General features: G+C 39.7%; 1 protein-coding gene across 4 annotated transcripts in view; it reads left to right on the top strand.

Annotated features, from left to right (window-relative positions):
* DOCK4 (dedicator of cytokinesis 4) overlaps window positions 1–21,670 on the top strand; it is a 475,344-nt gene that overhangs the window by 294,118 nt on the left and 159,556 nt on the right. For all 4 annotated transcript variants that reach the window (XM_004602088.2, XM_055123770.1, XM_055123771.1 and 1 more), the window contains exons 13-15: window positions 4,873–4,998; window positions 13,020–13,144; window positions 14,021–14,183. In XM_004602088.2, coding sequence (XP_004602145.2) covers window positions 4,873–4,998; window positions 13,020–13,144; window positions 14,021–14,183 — 414 coding nt within the window. The remainder of the gene's footprint in view (window positions 1–4,872; window positions 4,999–13,019; window positions 13,145–14,020; window positions 14,184–21,670) is intronic.

The following is a 21,670-nucleotide window of genomic DNA, read 5'->3' as shown; positions in this document are numbered from 1 at the left end:
GACACTGAAAAGAACCTCCAATCATTGGGAAAAACGAGTAAGGAGAGGCTGCTAAAATCTCAGGGCTGGGACGAATGGAGACGTTACTGGCACTCATTTGAGTAAATCGATGAACAACGGCGTGACAATAATACAGTGATTTTTTTTAATAAAATAACATTTTTGCCTTAACATTTTCATTTTTGGTACCCATAAAAAAGCCATAAACAAAATTAAAGAAAAGCATTATTGACATATTTTGTGAATTAAAAAACGTAGCCTGGGGCTGGAGCAATAGCACAGCGGGTAGGGCGTTTGCCTTGCACGTGGCCAACCCGGGTTTGATTCCCAGCATCCCATAGGGTCCCCCGAGCACCACCAGAAGTAATTCCAGAGATGCAGAGCCAGGAGGAACCCCTGAGTGTCACCAGTGTGACCCAACAACTTCACTCAGCATCATACTCTCCAGATCTATCCACTTTGCATCTTCATCTTAATTCATTGTTTCTTTAAACATCAATTTTTATTCCAGATTATGTTGTCGGTTTTACCACTTTTGGCAAATCCTTCATTATAGGGTAATGGGTCATTTCAAAATGGTAGTGTTTTCTTCTCTCCCTCAGATTGTTTTCACTTGGTTAGGCAAATGAAATCTTGACACGTAGGATTGTTTTAGTCTCTCTCTTCCCAAGCTTTCAGGTTGAAAACGGTCATGTCTTCTAATTAACATATAGTGTAGGATACATGGATCTATGCTATATGTTGTCAGGGGTGAGGAGTGGTCACACTGGGCTGTGTTCAGGATTTACTCTTGGCTCTGCACTCAGGAAACATTTCTGGTGATGCTTGGGGGACAAGATGTTGTGCCAGGGCTAGAACCCATGTTGGATGTGGGTTCTATCAAAAACCCATCCCACTGTACTTCCCACTGTACTATTGATCCAGCCCTCGAACACCTCTCCCCCCCCTCTTCTATACTGTATTATCTGTCTTTCACATCGCTTGCTCATTTTCTTCCTTATTTACAGCCTAGCTTTTATCTCACTAGTTTTGCCTTTCTTCTTTCATATACTCTCATCTCACTGTCAAAGATGATCGATACATTTCATTGTTCACCTTACATTTTTGACTTTTCCTAAAACACATTTCCCCCTATTTCCAATATTGAATTTTCTTCAATATTCACATTGACTGAAAGAGTTTATTCTTTCATTGTATTATCTTCTAGAAAGTATTTTGTTTATATTTTTAAAAAAGTAACTGGTGGTTAAGTGGTCTGGCGCTATGCAGTAATGCAAATATCCTGTCCAGATTCTCTGGCATACAGACTTACATAGCATAATGCATTTTTAAAATATTATTATTACTGTTTTTTTCTTGATTCCCTATGCATGCCATATTATGTGGTTAGTGTCTCTCTGATCAAAACTTTGTGTGTGTTTGTGTCTCTTTATTATTTTGTGTCACACCTGGCGGTGCTCAGGGGTTACTCCTGGCTCTGTACTCAGGAATTACTCCTGGCCTTATACTAAGGAATTACTCCTGGAAGTGCTTGAGGGACCATATGGAATGCTTGGGATCAAATCCAGGTGGGCCACATGCAAGGCCCTACCCACTTACTATCGCTCTGTCACCCTGATCAAAAGTTTTGATGAAATCTGTATTATCACTTACTGAAGAATCACAGGAACTGAAGAACTTCTTAAGTCACTCTGGTTTTCTAGTTGAAAGCATTGCTTATTGTACCCCAGGATTTGACTGGTGTCCTTAGCAGAAGGGACTGTTATATATCATGTCTGGCAGACAATAGTGTTCTACAAATATCAGCTCCTGGTGATGGTGGTGGTAGTGTGGGTGAGTGTTTTGAAGGCAAAAGGACAGATGGAGGAGGAGAAGGGAGACGCCAGTGAAAAGGTGGTGGTGGTGTTGGGTGGTGGTGGGAGAGTGTGACTCAGGAAAGAAATAGCTGCCGGGACAGATGGATTAGAACACGCGTTAGTGTGTCTTCATTCTCCTGCCTCTGGGCTTTAAAAGTAACCATTAGTGCCACATGGAAGTATTCCAGATGTGCACTTACTGTTGTTCCCATCACACCACATCATCTATATTGACTTTCCTACATCTTTCCACGTACCGAAGGAAAAATGGTCTCCCATTCTATTGTCTTCAGTATCCACATTCCAATGGATGAGGTAAGGGAAGTGACTTAGAAATCATTAAATGGAAATGGGATGCAGCTTTAATTCAAATTCCTATGTGCCTGACAGATTTAATTCTCACAACTCTGACACAAGTGTTCTATTAGATCCACACACCAAAAGGACACAGTGACTCAGTCCTGTCCTGCCCTGCTCTTACATCACTGTCCCTTGGGTATTCATCCTCAAGGTCGGATTTGAACCGCAGTCATCTCTTTGCTCCTTATGTTTTTTTTGGTATTGGTTTTTAAAAACAGTTTCTCCTAATGTTTCAGCCACTCAAATGAAAAGGAATGAAACAAACCAGCTAACATTTCTTTTATTATTCATATTATTGCAGAATAATGACTGGGAGACTCTAATTTAGAAATGTAGCAAATACATTTGATATTTCTAGTTCACTTCAGCTTGATTGCTGTCATTTTTAGATTCAGAATTCTAGTTAGCATTGCAGTATATAAACGATGAATGGTAGTGATAATTTGTATATATTAATGGTATTGAGTAAGAAAGAATAAGCAGTGATATAGATAGATGATATTGAGAATACAGATTTATTATTCTCTTGACTCTACTATTCAATGGTCACTGTCACTGTCCACCCATTGTTCATCGATTTGCTCAAGCAGGCACCAGTAACATCTCTGTTGTGAGACTTTATTTTTTGGCATATCGAATATGCCACGGGTATCTTGCCAGCCTCTGCTGTGCCATCGGGATACTCTCGGTAGCTTGCTGGGCTCAGCTGAGAGGGGCAGAGGAATCGAACCCAGGTCAGCCACATGCAAGGCAAATGCCCTACCCACTGTGCTATCACTCCAGTCCAGCTGATTACTATTCAAATTCATTTAAAATTTAAGTTCTGGTTAATGATGACTGAGTCTTAAAACATAATTTTTGTAGTGGGGGTTAGGACACACTTGGTGTGCTCAATCCTGGCATCACTGGCACTGCTTGGGTCTAGCAGTGCTTAGGGCTACCCACACCTAGCAATGCTGGCGAGCATGCAGTGCTGTGGATCAGATGTGGGACCTTGCACATACTAGGGATTTACTCTACTACCAGAGTCATATTCCTTGCTCCTGAAAAGCTTTTTAAAAGTACATTACTTTTTACTGTCCAAGTCATCTCCCCAACCAATAAAGAAGCTATGGTACACAGTGGAATCCTACTTGGCAGCAAAGAAAGATTCAGTCCTGCAGTCTGTTGTTGCATGGATGGATCTGGAGTCAGGAAGAGAAGAACAGACACAGAAGGACCTCACTCACACGTGGACTATAAAGAAGCACAATAGGGAAATAACTCAAGCCCAAAGGCAATGGATATGAAGATCATGAGAACTGGTCCTTCTTAGGAGGCTTGCCACTTAGGGGTGGGGAGGAGAGCAGGATAGGTCAGTGAAGGGATCACTATGACAATGATAGAAGTAAGTGATCACTTTGGACCGGGACTAGGTGTTGAAAGGAGGTAAAGTGGTATGCATCATACCCTATTAGTAACAATACGGTAAATCATAGTGCCTAGAAGGGGAAAAAAGAAAAGGAAAACAAATAGTGCAAGGAGGCAAGCTGCAGGGACACTGGTGGAAGGACATGGACCCTGGGGAAGGGATTGGTATTGCAACATTGTATACCTGAATCTCAATTATGTATAACTTTGTAACTCTAATTCACAGTGATAAAAAATAAATAATTTTTAAAAGCCAAATATATATATATGTGTATATATATATATATATATATATTACCCTTAACTATCAATAATGTTGGTCTGTCTCCACTTCTTATTATAAAATATAAACATGAGAAAGAAGAAAAAATTTAAAAGCTGAGAGATTAGTTGCATCTTGGAAATATATAAGCATTCACTAGCTTATAGCGTTAATTTTCTTTCTGCAGTTTTTGCCTGAGAGTTGGGAAAATAAAATATTTTAAAAAATGATTTGTTCATCTCCATATCCCACTGTGGTAATGCCACTATATTTGGTATTATAAAAGCATGAAAATAAATACTGTAAAATAACCATTTTAAAGACTGAATAACCAATTGTTTTTCAAAGTGGTCTGCACCCTGCTTAAAGCTTATCTCAGCAGAAAATGGAAAATATTGTGTTCTGTATAATACTCAGAATATAGTCTTTTAATGGTATCACTCTTAATTGCATTCACGTTTTATTATATCACCTTTGTAAATATCACCTGAACTTATCAATATCTCTATGAATGCCCTTAAATCCTTGAATTGTTATGTCTTGAGATTTATGTTCATCCTTATGATACTTGATAAGTAATTTACATTCCTAAAAGAAAAAATGATGAAAACTCCTAATTTAAGATCAGTAGTGTCCAGATTCAGTTCCCCATTGTTGATGCAGGAATAAATGTTGGTTCAGGGCTATTTCCATCTGGAACCTGGGAAAGATGGTTTCGGGCCTAGAAGCCAAACTTACTCTTTTCAGTGTTCTGCTCCAAAATTTTCCACTTGACCTGAACTTCCTTACAGTTGGGATAACTCAGGTTTTTAGGTTCAAAGGTACTAGCTAAAGATTACTATGTATGTTCTGTTGGCCCTGTCAGCTGGTAACCCTCACTTTGAAGCAATGATCTCAGATCTGGGCTTCATGAAGCACTGTATTTTCTGTCCATGTCATTTCTCTGTCTGTATTTTCTAACCCCATATCTTGTATTTATTTTAGGTTTAGCGGTTTCCCTCCAACTATTACATGGAGACATTGAACAAATCAGAAGAGAATATTCTTCCGTGTTTTCTCATGGAGTATCTATAACGCGAAAATTAGGTTTTTCTAATATTATCATGCCTGGTAAGTGACTTGGATGAGACAGGGATAAGATTTGGGCGTTTTGTTAACACAGAGGCATTTTTTAAAACTATCAGTCTGAATTGGAGAGTTTCAGTGGCCCATGCTGATGAATGATGTGACGTGTGTGACAGTAAATAACCAAGTAATTAAAAAATATATGTTAGTCACTATGATTTACAAAGTTACTCGTAGTTGAGTTTCATACATACAGTGTTCCAGCACCAGTCACACTACCAGTTGTCAACTTCCCTCCACCACTATCTTCAAGTCCCCTCTCCTTTCAGTGTTGTTGACTCTCCCATTGAGATAGTTAGGTATCTACCCCACAAGAAGCATGTACTTTTTTATTTTTGCTTTTTGGGCCACACTCAGCGATGCACAGGGATTACTCCTGGCTCTGCACTCAGGAATTACCACTGGCAGTGCTCAGGGGACCATATGGGATGCTAGGAATCGAACCTGGGTCTACCGCGTGCAAGGCAAACGCCCTACCCGCTGTACTATCGCTCCAGCCCCAAGAAGCATGTATTTTTTTTTCAAATGGTTTGATGTTTTCATTATGTTAAAGTAGGTAACTTGAGTGGAGAATCCATAGCTGTATTTCATTATGACCATTATAGGAAGAAGACAGAAGTGATGCCCAGAATCATTTTACTTTTGTTCAGAAATTTCACTTATAGAAAATTCTTACAGGCTTTGCTCAGAACTGTTATGAGCAGTATTTAGTCCTTAATGAAGTGGGTTTTTTTTTCTTCTTTTTTCTTACTTGGGTTTTGGGCCACCCCCATTGGGGGCAGGACTTACTCCTAGCTCTGCACTCAGGGTTCTCTGGCAGCATTTGGGGAGCATAATGGGGTGCTGAGGATTGAACCTGGTTAATCATGTATAAAGCAACTGCCATTCCTGCTGTACTCTCTCTCCTACTTGAGGGTTTTTCTACTGGATATATGAATATGAAAAGAAGCAAATACATGCAGTACGTAACTACTGTGTCTTTCCTTCTCTGTTTCTGATAGAGATTGGTAAGGATTCCCCAAAGAGTGTGTATTTCTAAGTAGAAAAGGTTAAGAAAATTCACGCTATTAAAATAAAAAGAAAAAAAAGCTAATAAAATTAATAAATAAAATAATGACAGAGGCCAGAGTGATAGTACAGCAAGTAGGCTGTTTGCCTTGCACATGGCCGACCAGAGTTCAATCCCTGGCATCTTATATGGTTCCCCGAGTACTGCTTAGAGTAATTCCTGAGTGCAGAGCCAGGAGCAATGCGGGGTGTGGTCCCAAGAGCTAAAATATGTAAATAAATAACAAAAGAATGACAAAAGAGTAGTATTTCTCAGTGTACCATATCCTACCACCCCCCACAACTCTATTGAAAAACAGGGCCAGAAAGACCAAATGAAATCATCTTAAAACACGGGCAGTATTTTTTAGACTAAAGACCCTTCAAGTCCCTGTTGAAGTCGCACATGTAAGAGTAAGCAGGAAAGTTGCATGTGACAGGGCTCCCGGCCCAGTTCTGAGCCCCGTGATAGGACTGTGGTGACTGACACCCTGACCCCGGGCAGAAGCTGAGCAGCATTGCCCAATGTTTCCTGAGCTGTAAAGTTTCCTGAAATGACCTGGCCTGGCTTCGGGACACAGACAGCCAGGGCATCTCGTGCTGCTGTTGTTGAAAATGACTGTTTATAGAACTGTTTACTTGGTGGTATGTTATTCAGTGGCTCTTGCAGCCATTCATTATTTCCTTCAGTTGCTATAAATAACTGGTATTTCCTCTTTAACAAAAAAAAAGGAAAGAATTTTTATTCCACTGGGAAGCAAACTGATGGGCAAATCTAATATAAAAAACATATTTTACAGCAGAATGCAGGCAGCTGCTAGGAGAATTCCTTCATTTAGTCGCTGGGCAGGATCACTGAAAAACATAAAGCAACATGACACTTCACTGGCTGAAGAATTGTCTGGGATGTGCCATGCTCATGCAGCTTTTAATGATGGAAGTGAACTTTGTGTGGAACAAGGCTCACTGCTCTCCCGTCTCCACACCATAGTATAAACCTCCAGATTAACACGTTGGAGGCATTGTCCTCCCAGGTGCCCATCTGCGACAGTGGACAGTGCTGGGAATAGCTAGAGAATTTTAAAACACAACACACACACACACACACACACACAGCTTCCTTCTTTTTCTTTTTCTGTTCTCTTTTTTCTATTTGACTTCTTAATCTTCCAAATTAGAATAAGAAGGGAACATTGTGTGTGTGTGTATGGCTACATATATGTGTGTTTATTTAAAACGTTGAAAGCAACTTTAAAACTCAAAATTTTAAACAGTGGCACACATGCAATCATGGTCTTTCTTTCCTTGGTTATTTTCAGAATTTTGATTTAACAGTTCTCACTGGTGGTTGAAACGAATCCTCTAGTGAAAAAGTGCATCTAAACATTTCTGCTCCCAGTGTGGCATCCATAGTCTCCAAACATGATTTTTTTTTCCTTTTTTTCATTTTCTAGTCTTTAGAGTTTGCGTTCTGGTAATGGTCAGGAAAGATGAGGCATGTGATTAGACCACAGGGCTAAGCTCATCGGCACAGTCACTGTTTCTGTGTGGAAGGTTCTATCAGAGGGACTGACACTGACACAACAGGAATATCCACAAAGCCCTTCTTGAGGAACTGAGAATGTAATCAGTGCCAGACTCATTGGGATGGGAAAAGTGTGGAAGCGGAAATCCTCTTCTTATCCTGCCTCTTGTCCAGGACAGATTTGTCTTTTAGTCATTTACTTTGAGGAAGTAATCTGCCCGATGCTTTCAAGCTATTAGAAGTGCTCCAGATTCTTTCATGTAGTTAAGATTTGGTCATTCAGCCCTTTTCTAATCTTAAGGAATCCAGGTTCTGAAGAAGAAAAGATACTTTCTGTCAAGTTCCCTCACTGCCATCTACAAAACAAGTAGGTGCAATACTTCTGTGGTCTGTACTGAACCTTGAGGAACAGTGCAGGGCACAGATGGGATCTTACCTTTTTCAGTAGCCTCTTGTAAAACGTGAGAAGGAAAGGGCTGGAGTGATCAGGGTGCTTGCCTTGCATATGGCCAGCCTGTGCTCCTACCCCAGCATCCCTTATGGTCCCTCGCACCCTGTCAGGACTGATCCCTTTGTGCAGAGCCAGGAATCCCTTTGTACTCAGGAATAATCCCTGAGTACAGCCAGGTGTGAACACCCCCCCTCCCCGCCAGCAAAAAAGAAAGTGGGAAGACAGAGGTGCAATTTCCACACAATTTTTTTTTAACAGAATACATCTGGATTATTATTTCAACTGGAAATTCAGCTATAAAATAATGAGTTACTTTTCCTTTTTTATTTTAAATCTTTGAAGGCTGTAAAAATTATGCACTTACTGTAGATCTCTTTTCTGCCAAGTCACATGTCAAGGGCTTAGTTGCAACATGTGGCAGTGGTTACTGCATTGGCCAGCCCGGCTCTAACTGTCTTAGCAGACTCTGCAAAGTGGGCCCAGGCCATTGACAAATACCAGGAAGGACTAGGTCCATGCTGCTGACATTGGAACAAAGCTGGCTGATGTGTCCGAGTCATGGGAGGTCAGGCTAAGCCCCTCCCGACTTGGAAGGTCGGTTCTCATACTGAGCTTAGAATTCTCTTTAGGCAAGAAGAATTTTATTTTTGCCATATCTGCTTTCCTACTTGATCTTTCCTCCATCTATCCTACTTCTATATGGTTTATAATCTGATATTACCATGGGTATTTATCCCTGTCCTGTAAAGACAATTCCTGACATTTAATCAGTATTTATTACTTTTTTGATGTTGTTGTTTTAGTTTGGGAGCCACACCTAGTTGTGTTCAGGCCTTACTCCTGACTCTATACTCAGAGTTCACTCCTGAGAGGCCTGGGAGACCATCTGTGGTACTGGGCATCAAACCTGGATCAGCCTCATGTAAGGCAAGTGCCTTGCCCTATGTAATGTCTCTCCAGCCACCACCATTTATTACATTTAACTATGATTAGCCATGAGGGTAGAGTAGAATCAGTACCTTCCTTGCTCATGGTACTAGTAGGTCTTCACACAGGTGTGTTTAAGAGACATTCTCATCCTATTGATTTACACTCCTCTCACTGGGAAAGTGGGGATACTTGCTACTATATTGAATGCTTTTGTGGTTGGGGAGGGCACCCAGTGATACTCTGCAGCTACTCTTGGTTCAGTGCCTGGGGCTTTGTGGCAGTGCTATTGAACCACACAATGCCAGAGATTGAACCTTGGCCTCTCAGATGCAAAGCTTGTGCTCCGACCTTTAGGGCCATCTCCCTGGCTTATTGTATACACTTTTAATCTCTACCCCTCCATTTCCCTCTTATAGAATGGAAATAATACTGCCTTCCTAGAGCATTGATGGAAGGATTTAAGGAGGTGTTCTACTATTGCTGTTAATTATTTATAGTCTTTTATCTATGTTAGTTCCTTTTAGGCTGGAGAGGAACTTCTCCAGTTCCATAAATATTGATAAATATTCTGTATATAGAAGGGACCGGGCTAGCCCCTGTGTCTGGTGCAGGAGTTTGCATGATGTGGCAGCAGGTGCTCTCTGCCTTCATCCCAGGAATTCCTAGGACAGACTCAAGGATCAAGGATTCTAACTACTGGTGGAAAACTCTTATTGTTAAAGTCAAGTTACCAATCATTTACATTTAACTCTGCTCACAAAATCTTTCGACTTTGTTCCCATTACTGTGGCCTCATCTTTATCTTCGGTGAGACTTGGAGCAGCCTTCACCTGTGTAAATACTTCGAGCCAGTGGACTTGCTAAACATAGGAAGTGTCATACTCATCAAATTCACAGAGTCATACATTTGAGAGGTGCAAGGTGTTAATAAACACTGTCGGGAAAATAGCTTTTCACACTGGTGCTGTGACTCCATTTCATACTCACTTTATGGTTTCTATCTTAATTACCCAAGATGCTTTCTTAACACCATTTGGGCTTATTAGTTTTTTCCAGAGTCAATCTCGAGTGTAATGATTTTAATTAGCACTTGTTTCAACTTTATCCTTCTGACTATTTTGCCAAAATCTGGCACCTTGCAGTATTAGAACATGGCAAGCTGCAAAATTCCTGGGGAGACGCGTAGAGTGTCATCCAGAAGACATATTCTTCTTGTCAAGGTTTCTCTTTTCAAAGAAATCTTATTTTAGTCTAAAGAGCTTTCAAAATATTTAAGAGGTTATGAGAATGGTGACAGCTATAAAGCAGAAAATTGAAGCATATATTTAAAGTGTTTTAATTTTTATATGTGTTATATCTCATAAGTTCTTTTGAAAGTCATAAGAGACTAGGGGCTGGAGCAATAGCACAGCGGGTAGGGCGTTTGCCTTGCACGCGGCCGACCCAGGTTCGATTCCCAGCATCCCATATGGTCCCCCGAGCACTGCCAGGAGTAGTTCCTGAGTGCATGAGCCAGGAGTGACCCCTGTGCATTGCTGGGTGTGACCCAAAGAGAAAAAAAAAAAAAGAAAGTCATAAGACAGTATAAGTACCTTTGTCCCTCCTACCATTTCTACCAACTTTGCATGTTCTTTTACTCCACCACTGTCTTATATGTTTGCTTGGTTTCGGTTTGTGGGCCACAGCAACTGGTGCATTGCTTGAAATCACTCTCAATGGTGAGATCGTGCAGTGCCATAGATTCAACCCAAGTATGCACACTACACTTTGAGCTATCTTCTTTATCTTTCACGCCCATACCTACCTCCTTATGTCTTCTTTGAATTCAGAATCTCTTAAAGAATTCAAAAGGCATAGAAGAATCAGTTAGGTTATAGATCAGTTGGCTTTGGGGAATAATTTCACTGTATCACTGTCATCTCGTTGTTCATCGATTTGCTCGTGCAGGTGCCAGTAACGTCTCCATTTGTCCTAGCCCTGAGATATAAGCAGCCTCTCTTTACTTGTCCTTCCCACTGGTGCTTCACTGGAGGCTCTTTCAGGGTAGGGGAATGAGACCCATCATTGTTACTATTTTTGGCATATCGAATATGCCATTGGGAGCTTGCCAGGCTCTGCCATGCGGGCAGGATACTCTTGGTAGCTTGCCGGGTTCTCTGAGAGGGAGAACTAGACAGTAAGTGATCACATGGCCTCGAATGTGGCTGCGTGCTTCCAGGAGCATTGTTTTATAGTCTCTGGATCTTGGCTGTTGATGGGATTACACGGTGCTGGGGGCAGTTTGTGGGTGTGGCTGCCAAGCCGCTGGAAAATGGGGGATATGGGTGGAGGAGGCCCAGTCCCAAACTGAGCAGGCTTGGAAATTTCAGCCCTGGGACCCACACACAGGTTCCTCTGCCAGTTCTTTCATGCATGAGGCTGGTCTGAGTGTGTGGAGAGTGCATGAGCATGGCTTTGAGCATGGCTGTGGCTGGGTTCCAGAGGTCTTCAGCTGCCAGGGCTCTGCTTGGGACAGAGAGGGAAACTCAACCCATCCCCCTTCGAGGGGCCCCGGTGAAGACAGCCAGGCTTGGGGCAGGAGACTCTGCGGGCGGGGGAAAGGGGATAATTTAGGAAACATACTTTAACTTCAATCCTCTGTCAAAGCACATTGAAACTTATTTAGATCTCTCTTCAGGAGGCCTTGATCACAGATAACATCCCCGCCCATCCTTCATTCAACACTCCCTGTTCTACTTTTCTGATTTGGTTTTGTTCCTAGCACCTAGCCATTTTTCAACATGCTGTATATTTTACATTTATTTGCTTTTAGCTACATCTAGCTGTGCTCAGGGCTTACTCCTGGATACCTTACTTCTCAGGTATCCCACCTGCCAGGAAGAGAACCAGGGTTGGCCACATGCAGGACAAGTGCCTTACCCTCTGTCTATCTCTCCAGACCTGTTTGGCTTGGTTTTCCCTTACTGAGTATAAGTATTTTGGGGAAGAGATCTGTGCTTTGTTACAGAGCCTTAAATAATGTCTGGAACAGAGTTTGTGCTTACAATAAATTTGCTGAATGATTCACTGTATCACTGTATCAGTGTCATCCCATTGCTCATCGATTTGCTTGAGCGGGCACCAGTAACGTCTCCATTGTGAGACTTGTTACTATTTTTGGCATATCAAATTCGCCATGGGTACCTTGCCAGGCTCTGTAGCTTACTTATATCTCACTTCAAGTCCACTCACCATTTCCTTCTAACTTCATTTTTGTAGGAGAGACAAAAAGAATGTTCTCTATATTTTCTTAAGTTTTCTAGTTGGCATAAAATTTATACTTTTTTTTCTTGCCATAGCAAGAAAGGGCAACATAAGAAACCATTCAAGTTTCATAAAGAGCAGTGGAAGAAAAAAATGTTAGTGTATATATGTACATCAACATATACGAATTTGAATTTAGCATCTTTCTCTTTTGTTTTAGAGTTTGATGGTAAGAAATTTTAAGCCAAGTTTGTCTCTATGACAGCATTATTCTACATCTATGTCCAAAAAGCACTAATACAAATTCTTTCAACAGTATAATCAGTTATCTATGAGTTTTAGAAAACATTTAGATTATAACCGTACCTTTTGCAACTCTGTCTTTTTATACCATTTAGGAATTTCTTCTATTCTAAGTGCTATAATAATGAAGTATTAATACTGGTTTCTGTGAGCCATTCCTGCTAGGCTGTCAATTTTTAGTCACACCTCATAAATGAATTGAGGAATATACTGAAAAATCATGAGAATTGACATCACTTTCCTATTCAATCCCAGGACTTATCTCCTAAATGCACATTTTTATTGTTGCTAATTTACCCTAGCAGATGCTGGAGTTTACTGTTCTTGGATATTGTTGGTGAAGGCTACAAACCATTTTTTAGAAGCATAACATATTCTACATATATAGAGAGATAGATAGATAATATATATAAGTATACTATAACTATAAGCTAATAACATTTTTCTGAGTACTGTATTATACTTCCTAGCATGTATAACATGGTTTTAATTTTCCTTTCATCCTAGGTGAAATGAGGAATGATTTATACATCACTGTAGAAAGGGGGGAATTTGAGAAAGGTGGAAAGAGCGTTGCCAGAAATGTGGAGGTTACAATGTTCATTGTAGAAAGCAGCGGCCAACATTTAAAGGTATGTTAATACTGGGCACTTTTTGTAAACAGTTCTACATAAATGCACCGAGTTCATCTTTAATGTGATCACATCATTCCTGATATGTAGTATTTGTTATCCAATTCTGGGATTTGTTGTCATAGAAAAATCTCACTGTAGTTTTCTTTTTCTATCATACAAATGCTTTTTAGAAAAGAAAATAGAAAAACAAAAAGGTTTATACAGTTTAATTGTTTCAGGAAATGCCCATAGCAACTATTTCTTAAATGTAATACTGTGGGGTTTTTTTCCAAAATGTAGCTTGATATTTTTTTTCTTTTATTTGTCCTGTTTTAGAGATGGATGGTTTTTCTTTGGTAAATGGCTAAAAAAAATTAATTTTTGTTTCGAATAAAGTATGTCTTAAGAGTAAAAGTGTTACTAATTGAGGTGATAATGGCAGGTTCCCTTAGTGGAAGAAGTGTTTAACATGAGCCCAGGGGGCCCAGTCAGCCTCCCCGGGAGGCACATTACAGCCTTTTGATTGTAGCATCTTGAGAACATTGCCATGTAATAGAATATCAAACAGAGCACACAATTGCTCATCCTTCAGATGTCATAGAGGTACAGCCTGAACACTATAGAATTAAGTATCAGAATAAGACAGACAAATACAGAATTAAGCACCACACACACACACACACAGAGACACACACACACACACACACACACACACACACACACACAGCCTGCTATCATTAGCAGATTAAGGAAGAGCACTACAAATGACCAAGGAGGTAATTTCACATGAAGTGCTATTTGGGGAGCTGGCAGATAGAGCAAAGCAATTGCTTTGTTGCTTTCAAAATCATCTTTGAAGGAAGCTGTCTTTAACCTGCCTATTTCCTTTGTTAGGATTTTATCTCCTTTGGCTCTGGAGAGCCGCCAGCCAGCGAGTACCACTCCTTTGTGTTATATCATAACAACAGTCCCAGGTGGTCTGAACTGCTGAAACTTCCCATCCCTGTGGATAAATTCAGGGGTGCGCACATCCGCTTTGAATTTCGACATTGTTCCAGTAAGTGATTTTTGTGGGGATGGCTACATGGCTTTTTTGTGTTTTGGAATAGTTGGCTTTCTAAGGCAGAATGACAGGGTAGATGAACCACTAAAATATGCCCTGATGATTTAAACAAACCAAAGAAGTCTGAGAGAGACCCAATAACAATTGTAGTCTGAGCAGTAAACAGTCTTACATAGTAATAATAATAAGAATATGATGATGATGATGATGATGATGATGATGATCATATAATCTCCATCAAACATAAGGAAAGAGAGGGGTAGTAGAAATCTACAAAGTTCTTCTTCTATTGATTACTTTTATAGAAGTTCATCAATTTTTTCAGTCCAAGAAGGTTAGATAGAAAGGCAAGACACTGCATTTGAACTTAACCAACCCTGATGACTTAAACAAATACTGGCTCCTAATTATATAGTCTCCAACTCTTGACAGATCATGGGAACCCACAAGGGCTTTTCTGATCATGTGAAGTGACTCTGCATGCCTCTGATTGGTTCATTCATGTCTCACTTGGATATGTCTGCGTCACCAATCCCTCACAATGACAGATAAGATTTAATGTCACTCCAAGTACGTCTGAGTGTTAATGTAGAACAGTTGCCTCATTTTAAAGTCTGGAAGAACCTAAGACATAGACTATTACATTATTTGTCCTGGTGACAATTAATATTCCTAGTGCCATTTCTTGGTGTCTGTATTTTAACTCATTTGCACTTATTATATCATTTTCATGATTTCCCACTTTATGTTCCCTCTAAGTCCCAGTCCAGATATGGTGGATAGGTAAGTTATTAGGTAGGTAGGTAGATAGATAGATTGATAGATAATTGAATTTACAGTATAAGAGGGAAGAGATACACAAAAATCACATCAAGTAGCAAGCTCCTCTACAGTCTGGAAGGAATGGAGCCATTGCCAAAATGTAGTCAGTGACTTCACTTGAGTGCTGTGTAATTCTTCTATGATTCAGAGAGACATGGAAGACCTTGTCTGTTCTCAGGGTATAGGCTCAAGGAGTTCCTTCAGTCAGCTTCTGTGGGTATTTCTGAATGTAGGTAAATGACTAGTATGCACTTCCAAATTCCCAGAAGAGTTTTGTGGGTTATACTTTTTTTTTCTTTTTGGGGGTCATACCCAGATATGCACAGGGATTACTCCTGGTTCTGCACTTAGTAATTACTCCTGTCGGTGCTAAGGGGTCATATGGAATGCTGGGAATCGAACCCGGGTTGGATGCATGCAAGGCAAATGCCCTACCCGCTGTGCGCCATCCCCTCATGGGTTATACTTTATAATTTTTTTTAAAAAAAGAAAATATCTTGAGATGATGCGGTACTATTTTTCTCAGTAACATTTATTATAATTTTATATTTGAATCTACTAAAGATTTTCATTTTAACATTAGCAAGAGGAGAAAATATAGATGAGTAGGGAGTTAAAGAGCTCTTAGGGAAAATTACTATTACTAAGAACTTAGAGAATATCATATAGAGGTGTTTTGATTGTTTCCTAAGTCGAGCTTGTTAATACTTTACTCTCTTTACCTTGTCCTTCAAGTATTATTTACAAAGTGTGTTTGGTTTTGTTTTTTAACGTTTATTGTTTAAACTTAGGGGAAAAAAAACAGATAGTACGGTAGGTTAAGTGCTTGCCTTTCATGTAGCAGACCTGGTTTAATCCCTGACACTGCATATGGTTCCCCAAGCCCTATCAGAAGTAATACCTGAGTGCAGAACCTGGAGTAACACAGTAAGGAAGGGATAGAAGCAAGAAAGGAAGGTTGGTTTAGAACAAACATAAATAAGAGAATATTTAAGCACTACAGACATTTCCTGTGTATAAATACATTTATAGTATAATAATATAATCACATATTTGTCATACTTATTATACAATTGTATAATTACACTAAATACACTTGTGCATAAGTCTATAATATATAGATTTATATATTTAGTTATAATATATAGACATCTTACAGCCTACTTCTCTCTCTGGGAGAACCTGGCAAGCTACCGAGTTTACTGCCCACATCGGGGAGCCTCGCAAACTCCCCATGGTGTATTCAAATGCCAAAAGAGTAACAATGATGGATCTCATTCCCCTGACCCTGAAAGAGCCTCCAGTGCGGCACCACTGGAAAGGACGAGTAAAGAGAAGCTTCTCGATCACCAACTACATTGTAGTCGAAGGCCATGTGGGGGAAGGGAGTTGCGGGCTGAATGAGGGCTAGAGACTGAGCACAGCGGCCACTCAACACCTTTATTGCAAACCACAACAGCTAATTAGAGAGAGAAAGCAGAAGGGAATGCCTTGCCACAGTGGCAGGGTGGGGTGGGGGGGAGATGGGATTGGGGAGGGTGGGAGGGACACTGGGTTTACGGGTGGTGGAGAATGGGCACTGGTGAAGGGATGGGTTCCCAAACTTTGTATGAGGGAAGTGTGAGCACAGAAGTGTATAAATCTGTAACTGTACCCTCACGGTGATTCTCTAATTAAAAATAAATAAATTAAAAAAAAAAAAATAAAAAAAAAAAAAATAAAAAAAGAGAAGCTTCTAAAATCTCAGGGCTAGGACGAATGGATACGTGACTGAGACCACTCAAGAAATTTGACGATCAGCAGGATGAGTGATGATGATGATGATGATGATGATATTATACATATATAAATTGTATAAATACAAAATCTCTGACTTTTCATATATAACATAAATACAAAAAAACAAATATTTATTGAATACCTACTACGTAGTGAGGACCTTACTGGGTATTTTGAGATATATGAATAGGCACAACAGAATGCCTCTTCTCACTCATCTTTCATTCTGGAGAGGAAAGGGGAACAATGAGCAATTGCATGCTTTATTTAGTAGGAATAGTGTAGTGAAGAAGACTAAGTTGGGCTTAGGTACTAGAATGTGATGGCATGTGTTGCTACTTTAAATGGGGTAGTTAAGAAAGACCTCTTTGATAAGGAGATTTGTCAGTCAGAAACTAAATGTAAAGTCCCTTGGGTATCCAGGAAAGAATTTTCTAGGGAGAAAGGATAGGAAGGAAATGCAAAGGTCTGGCAGTAGAAACCTTCCTTGTTATTTTTGGTTTTTGTTTTTGTTTTTCTCAAGGAATAGCAAGGATACCAGATTAAGCAATTAGAATAATTTGGGAATGAGGCTAGAGAGGTAACAGGAGATAAAGATGCCATGGGGAGATGTTAGATTTTTATCTGTAGTGAGGATCCGTCAGAAGAGTTAAGAGAGATATCAAATTGGAATGCCCCGCTACAGAGGTGGTGTGGGGCAGGGAGCATGGGACTGGGGGAGGTGGGAGGGATACTGGGTTCATGGGTGGTGGAGAATGGACACTGGTGGAGGGATGGGCTCTTAAACATTGCATGAGGGAAAAAGAAGCACGAAAATGTGTGAATCTGTAACTGTACCCTCACTGTGACTCTCTAATTAAAAAATAAATAAATTTTAAAAAAATAATAGAAGGATGAATTTGGCAGACAAAAAAAAAAGAAGAGTTAAGGATACATGTGGCAGCTGGATGGGCAATGCATGGAACAAATAGGGACAGAAGACCACTGAAGAGGTGTTTTCATTCTCCCAAATAAAATATTAAAATGCTTTGGATAAGGATGGTAGTGGTTGTTTGTTTTCTGTTTTGCTACAAATTTACTGACAGTTTAGATGCGACAGAAAGAGAAAAATCAAGGTTGACCACGAGATGAAGCAGTCATTTAGTGAAGTGAGGGAAGACAATGGCAAGAATTTGTCTAAATGTTCTGTTGCAGACATGTTAAGTCTGAGGCATCTATTATACCTTTATGTTGACAAATAGGCAGTAACATGAGATTTAGGATGGAGACAAAATTGAGATGGAGAACAAGACTTGATTGGTTTTCTGTCAATATTTACTAACCAGCTTTTAGGTTTCTAGAGAAGAGAGGCCTAAATTTAATGTGTGCTCATTTCCATGGGCTAATAGTTCCACCAGAGTCAACTTTCAGTGACCATCATCATACTTGACTAAACCTGGGATTGGGGAAAGATGTGCCATTATCTCTTGTGAGCCAATCCAGGTTAGCTTGTGCATAACACTGATTTTAATGAACTGCAGAGTCATGAATATCTTAAGAAAGTTTAGATCGCAAAGATAAATCCTGTGATAGATCCCTGCAACACTTAAATATATACTTATATATTGGGAGGACAAGGGAAAGCCTGGGTAATAAGTAAGATCATTTAATATTAAGAAATGATAGCCATGAGATTGAAAGAGAATCAGGAAGATTGAAGGTAGGACACAAAATGAAGAAAGTTGTTATAAGATGCAGGTGCCAGGGATAAATAAGAGAAATTATTATCCAATTTGGTTTCATGAAAATCATTAAAACTGACAAGTGATTTTAGTGGATTTGCAGTGATGAAAGCTGGACTGGAATGAGTCCAAGAGTGAAAAATGGCTAAAAGGAATAACATGCAGTGGATACAGACCAATTTTCTGTGGAACTTTGCTATAACAAAAATAGGGGAACAGAGATATGGGGTATCATCTATGATGGAGTTGTGAATTATCGGAAGTAGTCTTTTCTTAAGATACAGCTTTTGAAACATACTTGTCTGGGGATGACTGAGTGGAGAGAGAAATATTGAAGGTCTGGTAGAAAGAGTGTAGGAAGTGTCCTTTGGTTGGGGGAGGAGTATGGTATCCAGTGGTTCATAGTACCTTACTAATGGTGCAGTCATAGCAGAGGAAGGCACACATCCAGGTGGGCGTATAGGTGATTGCTAAACATTGAAAGTTCTTCTATATCAGGTAAGAGTAATAAAAGGTGGTGCAACACAGAAATCTTGAAAGGAAGGAGAATGGGATAAAATGTTTAGAGTAGAAGACTGAGTTTTTTAGGTAAATGTAGAAAATTAGCCAAATGAAAGTAAGTATGCAATCATTAAAGTGATATAATGGGGCTAGAGCTATACTACAGCAGATAGGGCATTTGCCTTACATGCAGCTAACCCAGTTTTGATCCCTGATTTTAATGAACTACATCCCATATAGTCCCCAAAGCACTGCCAGGAATAATTCTTGAGTCCAGAGCCAAGATTAATACCTGAGCATTGCCGGGTATGATGCAAAAAGCAAAAATAAATAAAGTGATATTAATGTGATATAGGCATAAAATAAGCTGCAAGTGGCATGCTACCAGGTTATAACAGAAGGGTAGGAAAATATGGGATGAAAGTGTTTGTAAGGTAATAATTAGAATATTTGACCATTAAAATGAGTATGAAGTTAAGCATAAGGAGCAAAATTGTTAGGAAGTAGAATCCACAAAATTTAAGTTTTTAGTAGTAAAAGGGGATTATGTTATGCAAAGTCTAGAACAATGTATTCAGCTTACTAATCCTATCTAATTGTTCAGGACAAAAGGATATGTAACTTAAATTTGGGTATTTATTTTTATCTCATATCAAGACAAATTTGGGTAAAATATTGCTTTATTTTTTAAATTTTGTTATAATGTAATTTTATCTTTTTTAATTGAATACCAAAAATTTGATCAAAATGATAATCATATAATCTTTGAAAATTATTTGTAAATATGTCTTTTTTCCCTAAATTTTTTTTATTTTTTTATTTTATTATATTGAATCACTATGGGGAAAAAAATACAAAGCTTTCAGGTTTTAAGTCTCAGTCATATAATAATTGAACCCCCATCCCTTCACCAGTGCACATGTTCCCCCACCAAGAACCCCAGTATACCCCCCTCCCACTCAGCCCCCACCTAAGTAGCTAATGATCTTCATTTTATTCTCTATACTTTGAATACATTCAATATTTCAATAGAGAACTCACTATTATTGTTTGGAATTTCCCCCAACAATCAGGCCTGCTGAAAAGGCATCGTTTAATAATTTCTTTTCACTGCTGAGAATGAAGATTCTATGAGCTCGGTTTTGGATTTCTGATATTTTAGCTCAGTTCACAGTCTAGATGCATTTCTGTAAGAAGCCGCTCTGGGTGCCAAAATGGGTTAGAAGACCTCCTGGGTCATAGTCTTTACGAGCAGAGGGTCTGTTTCGCGAGCAGCAGCTCCTGATCTTATCTGGGCCGAGGGCGTGCCGGTATCGCCCCCATCTCATGATCGCCTGTGAGCCACAGCGTTGCAAAGTTCCTACCTCTGGGTGGAAGTCGTAAAGGGTGGCTTTCCCCACGTGGATGGTGCCGCCGCCGCCGCCATTTTCCGTGCAGAAGAACAGGGTGGAGAGGGAAAATCCCTCCCTGGGCGGCACATAGTCATAGTGCAGCTCACAGTCTAGATGCATGTCTGTAAGAAGCTGCTCTGGGTGCCAAAATGGGTTAGAAGACCTCTTGGATCATAGTCTTTACGAGCAGAGGGTCTCTTCCCTATATTTTAAGGCCCATAACCAGTACTTTCATTGATACATAATCCTCTTCCTAGGTATCTTTTGTTGAGGTTTGAACAAATATATTTTTAAACAAATATATTTCTTTTCACATTTTGTTTTTGTTTTTCTGGGGGACAGTTGGTGGTGGGAAGTAAAAAAAAACTTTACAGAGAACTTGAATGCAATTCAGTATATACCGAGCAAGTTGCCTTGTATGGTTTCAATTTCTAATCTGTGAATAATAATTTATGATCTTAGATATTTCTAATAGTATAATTTTGGGTTGGAGCGATAGCCTAGTGGGTAGGGCATTTGCCTTGCACGCAGTCGACCCAGGGTTCGATTCCTCCGCCCCTCTCGGAGAACCCGGCAAGCTAATAAGAGTATCTCGCCCACCCGGCAGAGCCTGTCAAGCTACCCATGGCGTGTTTGATATGCCCAAAACAGTAAAAACAAGTCTCACAATGGAGACGTTACTAGTGCCCGCTCGAGCAAATCGATGTGCAACAGGATGACAGTGACAGTGACAGATAATTTTTAATTAGATATCTGAAAACCTCATTACTTCACCCTTGATTTCTAGAATACTATTTCAATAAGACCTTATTAAACATACTAAATTTACATTTATTTTTTTTTAATCCAATGTGCCTAAGTTAAACCAAGGAGGTAGCTTGCCCAGGACTCTCAGTCTTCACTCCTGGACATAAAGGGAAAGAAGTTCTTTAAAGGACAAAGGCAGAGTTTAGCATCTCCTTTCTATGAATAATAAACAAAGACTGCATTCACATTCATTCTCTCACTGGTTTGTTTGTTCACAAGCATTCATTGAGAGCCTACACTATATTCTTGGCTTTTTCTTTTAAATACTAAGCCTAAACATGATAAGAATCCTGCCTTTACTGATGTTTATATCAGGGGCAGAGGATGGGACATGAGAATTAAAACATAGACAAGCTGCACATTTTTAAAAACATAATGGTAGGTAGTTCCATGAGGATTACCCAAGGAACAGAGTTTGATGATAGGGCAGAAATCTGGAATTAGAGCGTGATACAGAAAA

Source organism: Sorex araneus, chromosome 1 (assembly GCF_027595985.1).
Source record: "Sorex araneus isolate mSorAra2 chromosome 1, mSorAra2.pri, whole genome shotgun sequence".
Taxonomy (NCBI): domain Eukaryota; kingdom Metazoa; phylum Chordata; class Mammalia; order Eulipotyphla; family Soricidae; genus Sorex; species Sorex araneus.
The sequence above is the reverse complement of the archived record's forward strand: the minus strand, read 5'-3'. Positions and strand labels throughout refer to the sequence as shown.